General features: G+C 36.1%; 1 protein-coding gene across 1 annotated transcript; it reads left to right on the forward strand.

Annotated features, from left to right (window-relative positions):
- The first annotated feature begins 1469 nt into the window (after window positions 1-1469).
- On the forward strand, window positions 1470-4829 carry LOC141656653 (receptor-like protein EIX2). Its single transcript, XM_074463625.1, has 2 exons — window positions 1470-4494; window positions 4592-4829. The coding sequence occupies exon 1, from the start codon at window positions 1660-1662 to the stop codon at window positions 4483-4485; it is 2826 nt and encodes a 941-aa protein (XP_074319726.1). The 5' UTR covers window positions 1470-1659; the 3' UTR covers window positions 4486-4494; window positions 4592-4829.
- The last annotated feature ends 1407 nt before the right edge of the window (window positions 4830-6236 follow it).

Raw genomic sequence — 6236 nt, forward strand, 5'->3', positions numbered from 1 at the left:
GTTTTCCAGATAATCCGATGTCTATCGACTGATGTCCATAACTAGTTTTGTAGTAGTGTTGACTTGTCTAATTGTGAAACATGGCGTGTATTTCCATTTTTCATCATATCCTGTTCGCTTTTTTCATTTGGCGCACATAATATTGATTTCCATCTTCTGACATAGTGCTGTAGATTGACTGACCACAAAGCCTTTTTCAATTCATTTGGCGCACATAATATTGATTTCCATCACATCACAGTGCACGAATTTTTTATTTATAGACTGCATTCATTCTCAATTGCTCATCATTCATTCTCTTTTTATAAGACTTGAAACGGTTAGATCAAAACGCACCAAGTATACAAGTCTTAGTAAACGTAAATAAAGAATGGAATAAGTCAGTCGTCTATGTACACCATTTAAAAGGAGTTTTTTTTCCAAATTGGGGTCTAAACACATACAAATTAATAAAATGGGTTGAGTTTCAAAGTATTTACCCAAAATGGGTCCACGTCTTCACCGAAGCTAGGCTCGGATCCAAGTCGCTCTCCCGCTCAACGACCTTACCCAAAGTGTAACTTAATGTTCGCCCAAACCGCAGTATGTTACTTCAAGGCAAGTCGCTCGGGGAGTGAGCGATTTCAGTTCAAATCGTCCTCCCCCACAGCGATTTGGGTCTTTGGAGAAAAAAAAGAAAAAAAAAAACGCAGTTTAACAGGATCAAACTCAAGACCACCCACGAAATTAACACTTATTCTATACTGCCTAACCAGCAGAACAATCCAATTTATATATCAAATTAAAGTGCTTAAAAATATTATTGAGTAATTGTTGTGCAAGTCATAATATTATCTTGGGTGTTATGGTTAGGGGTGTGGTGGGATTGTTTTAAATTCCATGTTCGATGTTCGATTCCCATCAGCTACTTTTTTTTTCCCTTAGTCGCTCAGTGGCTGGGCGGTTTGACCTCAAGTCGCTCTCCCGCTAAGCGACCTTAATCTGAACCTAGCATCGCCAAAACCGAGCCTACGTGGACCCATTTTGAGTAATTAGTTTCAAAGTTACCACATTTCGTTAAATTGTTTGTTATAAAACCCTATTTTGGAAAAAAATTCATTTAAAAGCCTCTTCAATTGAAGATTAACAGTGCACGAATTTTTTAGTGCAAAATCGAAATTTAACTTTTTAATTATTTTAATCACAGTGGTACTGAAACTTTAGTCTCACGGGTGCCCTACCATTTTCCAAAATAATTAAGGGGTACGTATGAAAAGGTTAGATCAAAACGCACCAAGTATACAATCACTTTGATTAATTAGTGATTCTTCTTGAAAAGTCATGCCCAAGTTACATTCCAGAAGACGAAGACAATACTACTTCACATCTTCAAGTCGTTGCACGACTTCAAAAGCTTTAACAATAACCATATATAGGGAATGGAGCGAGTTTTAGTCCCTTTTCTTGTGGACTGAAAGTGTCTAAAAATTGAACCGATCTGAATAAAACTGAAAATTAAGTCCAAATGAAAATGACCTTAAGCTATTTCACAAAATTACAAGTCGTGAAAAAATGAGTAGAGACCTCTATATAAACATACGCCAACAAGCTATTAACTAAACCACTCACACAATTTGTTCGACGCACATTTACAGTTTCATCCACAACATTAAAGATAAAATGAGTCCTCAATTTACCTCCAAATTATATGATCAATCTCTTTTTCTTCTTCTATTGTGTGTTTGCCTGACCTACTTTGGTTGTCATGCTAGTATACAATGTGTGGAGAGCGAGAGAGATGCACTGCTTGAGTTCAAACGTGGCATTCGTGTCGACCGTTGTGGACTCCTTGATTCTTGGGGAGTTACTCAAGATTGCTGCCTATGGGGCGGTATTCAGTGTCATAATCACTCTGGTGGCCACGTTTTCGCCCTCAATCTTCCCATGCCCCAAAATTACTATGATGACGACGATGTGGACTTCTGTCTAAAAGGTACAATCGGTGTATCTCTACTTGATTTGAAACATTTAAAATACTTAAACCTTAGTCATAATTATTTCGGAGGACAATTACCCAAGTTTATATGCTCACTTAATAACTTAGAGCACCTTGACCTTTCCTATGTTGGGTTTACTGGAGACGTTCCTCATGAGATTGGAAATCTCTCTAAATTAACATCTCTTAATCTTAATTCTGATATGAAGGTCGAAAGCTTGAGGTGGCTATCACAACTAAGGTTGCTGAGGGAGTTGGATTTGGGTGGTATTGATTTGAGTCTAACTACAAACAATTGGTTGTCTATTGTTAACAATCTCGCTCACTTACGTGCCCTTCACTTGGATAATTGTAACCTGTTTCTAAAGTTGCCTTCATCTCTTTCATATATTAATTCTTCCACAACCCTTGGTATTATTACCCTTTCCGGAAATAACTTGAATGATACATCAATATTTGAGTGGTTGACCAATATGAGTGGACTTGAAACCAACCTTCTTTTTCTTGACCTCTCTTTTAATGATCAACTGTTTGGAAGTACTTTCCAACTGTCCAACCATACTTGGAATTTCCTTGGTAACTTATGTAGTTTGCAAATCCTACGTTTAGAGGATACCAGTCTTAAATACAACTTCTCAGAGATTATCCAATTTTTATCTGCATGTTCACACAAATCACTAATGCTTTTAGATTTAAGTGGTAATCAATTGTGGGGCTCCATTACTGACAACATTGGCAACCTTTCATACTTGAGGGAATTAAACGTTTATGAGAATCAGCTTAACGGCACCATTAGTAAAGCACTTGGGGGACTTCCTAAGCTTGAAACGTTGGATATTCGTCGGAATTCTTTAAAGGGAGTTTTGACGAGTGTACATTTATCAAATCTTTCCAATTTACGTTATTTAAACTTGGAAGATAACACAGAACTGGTGGTTAACATTAGCGCCAATTGGGTTCCTCCATTTCAATTACAAGAACTCCGGTTGAGCTCATGTAAGGTTGGCCCAGATTTTCCAATGTGGCTTATAACTCAAAAAAACTTGACTATTATTGATATATCCAACACTAGTATTTCAAGCATGATCCCTAATTCTTTTTTCAACTCGTTATCACCCAAACTAGAGCAATTATTAATGTCTCAAAACATGATGTATGGGGCACTTCCAAATGCATCAACCACATTTGATTCCACGGTAGTAGTAGACTTGAGCTCAAACAATTTCGTCGGCACAGTACCACCGTTTTTGAATTATGTGAGCCTGTTATATCTCAACAACAACCACTTTTCTCAAGGTCTTGTTTCTTTTTTGTGTCCGCAAGCCAAAACGCCTCTAATCGTTCTCGATCTTTCAAATAACTCATTTTCAGAGAAACTTCCCGATTGTTGGGGTTACTTTGATAATTTAGTGGTCTTACGCCTCAAAAACAACAAGATTTGGGGAAATCTGTCTAGCTCTATCGGTTCACTAAATAAGCTCAGTTTGCTGCAGTTGAGCAACAATAATCTTTCGGGTGAACTCCCCGTGTCCCTACTGAATTGGAGATCTTTGACTTGTCTAGATCTTGCCTATAATTCATTGTCTGGGTACATACCCTATGCCGTTGGAAATTATCTTAAAAATCTTAGCATCATGGCCCTCCAATATAATAACTTTTCTGGAGCTTTACCTTCAAGCTTGTGTCATCTCACTCGACTTCAAATATTGGATATTTCTAATAACCGCATTAGTGGAACCATCCCAAGATGCATATACAATCTCCAAGGCATGGTTAACACAACTGATGTCTTACAATATACCTCCCTTGATTTAACAAATTTAGAATTTTCCATTGCGTATGATCTCACTGATAACCCATCGATAATGTGGAAAAGAAAAGAACAAAATTTTGGAGGAGGACATGATTCAGTTGGACTCGTAAAAGCCATAGATATATCTAGCAATCTACTGGAAGGACATATCCCTGACGAAATTTCAAGCCTTATTGGTTTAGTATCCATAAATTTATCAAGAAATCATTTGAGCGGAGTCATCCCATCGAGTATAGGTCAATTGATTGCTTTGCAATCTTTTGATTTATCACATAATCAGATTTCCAGTGTAATCCCAACTAGTTTGGCTAAAATAAGTTATCTAGGAGTATTGGATTTGTCGTATAATAACTTGTCCGGAAAGATTCCAGATGGCACTCAACTACAAAGTTTCGACACTTCATCATACGCGGGAAACCCCAGACTTTGTGGAGCGCCACTCCCTAAGTGTCATGAAGACGACGGAGCCATAATTCCACATAATTTAGGCAAAGAGAAGCTGCCTAACGATAACTTTAAGCTAGGGTTGTGCATAAGTGTAGTGCTTGGATTTATCTTTGGATTTTGGGGAGTTTGTGGTACTTTAGTTATCAAAACGTCTTGGAGACATGCCTTCTTCCGGTTCTATGATGACATCAAAGATCGGATTTATGTGATGGTGGTTGTGAATATAGCTAGAGTTTGCAGAAGAACTTGAGGGCATCTCGTAAGTCTTTCTAAATTGATATTCTAAAGAACTGATTTTGTCTGTAACTTTTTTTTTGTGTTAGAATTGATTATGCAGTTTGCTTATTTTTGTTCAGGGGTTGCTGATATTGCTAGGAGTGTACATAAGTGTGGTTGTGAATATACACAGAGTTTGGAGGAGAACTTGATGTCCACTGATCTTGTACGCACACTTTTGGATTTATCGTTGGATTTTGCTGAAGTTGCTTTCAAGGAATGTATTAGGATCGTATCCTGTTATGATCAATGGGTAGTCTTTGTTGGGAACATTAATACATGTAGACATGCATCAAGTTCATATTTCTGATTTTAGTTTAGTTAAATTCAGAGTTACACGAGTAATAATGATTACAACATTAGTGCCGAAAACACGAGTTTGTTTTTGCATCAGCCTAAAACAGAATAACTCGAAGAGAAAATTGTTGATTACAGCCTTTTAAAAATCACTTTTTGAAAATTACAGCCTTATAAATTTTTTTTTGAAAATTACATCCAAAATATTACTTTTCTTCTAAAATTGCACCAACTTGAGGTTTTGGTGAATTTTGATGATGTTTTTATGATGTACCCTTTATTATTTGAGAGCCTACTTACCCAGATTTCTTACCTCTCCTTAACACAAACCAATTAATCACCCCAAACATCATAAAAACATCATCAAAATTCACCAAAAACCTCAAGTTGGTGCAATTTTAGAAGAAAAGTAATATTTTGGATGTAATTTTCAAAAAAAAATTTATAAGGCTGTAATTTTCAAAAAGTGATTTTTAAAAGGCTGTAATCAACAATTTTCTCTAACTTGAATGATATATTATTGGACCTTTAGTCCTTATTAATTGTTTTGATAATGACAGTAATGATTTGTATGTGGACTTAATATTATAAACATATGCGTGTAATTGTGTGCTTAAGTCTTAATATAGAAAGGAACAATTACAATGACGCAAGCTTGAAGTTTGGACCAAGGAGGTACAACTTCAAATATACTTGATCGATGTATTCAAGCAAGATCAAGATTAGAAATCAACCACGAGACTCAAGATGAGAGACTTGTGAAGAGACGATTCGTTTACTGAAGATCTACTGAAGATTAGATAGTATAGGTCATCATTCGGTAATGGTTTTACTTTGTTTGATTTAAAGGTTAGTGAAGTTATGACCTAATAGCCATAACTTCATTGCTAAACAAAAATGATGCGTTAATTTTTGGAAAATATATTTTTCGTGATTTGTAAAATAAGAGAGTATTTATTTTAATTGGAATTAATTAATAAGAATTTAAGTTGAATAAACTATTGGTTTGTAACACGATATTTATATCGTCATGCAACCAAGGGCTTTAACTAAATTCTATCTCGATTTGTTGTGGTCTATGGAAGCAATAGTGGACCGAAGGAGGCCTAGAGGCCGGTCGAACCCTAGGGAGGCCGAAACCCTAGGTGGCCGAATCCCTAGGAGGCCGAACTCCTGCTTCCTTTGCTTCTTACTTGTTCATCAAGTCGTTTAGGGATTTTTTCTTCCAGAACATTTCTATGCCCTAATCCCAGAACATTCCTTAATCGTAATTCTCTACTATTATAAATACTCTCATTCATTCATCATTTAAATGTGACACACACATCTACACTTTTAGAGAGAAAAATATTGAAGCAAAATTCTTTGAGCTTTAATTCTTATTTTCCAATTTGCTTATACAAAAATTGCGCATCAAATTTGTCAATC

Source organism: Silene latifolia, chromosome 5 (assembly GCF_048544455.1).
Source record: "Silene latifolia isolate original U9 population chromosome 5, ASM4854445v1, whole genome shotgun sequence".
Lineage (NCBI taxonomy): Eukaryota > Viridiplantae > Streptophyta > Magnoliopsida > Caryophyllales > Caryophyllaceae > Silene > Silene latifolia.

What these genes read in the sequence shown, in the direction of transcription:
- LOC141656653 (XM_074463625.1), top strand. Translation starts at nt 1,660, where the DNA reads ATGAGTCCTCAATTTACCTCCAAATTATATGATCAATCTCTTTTTCTT.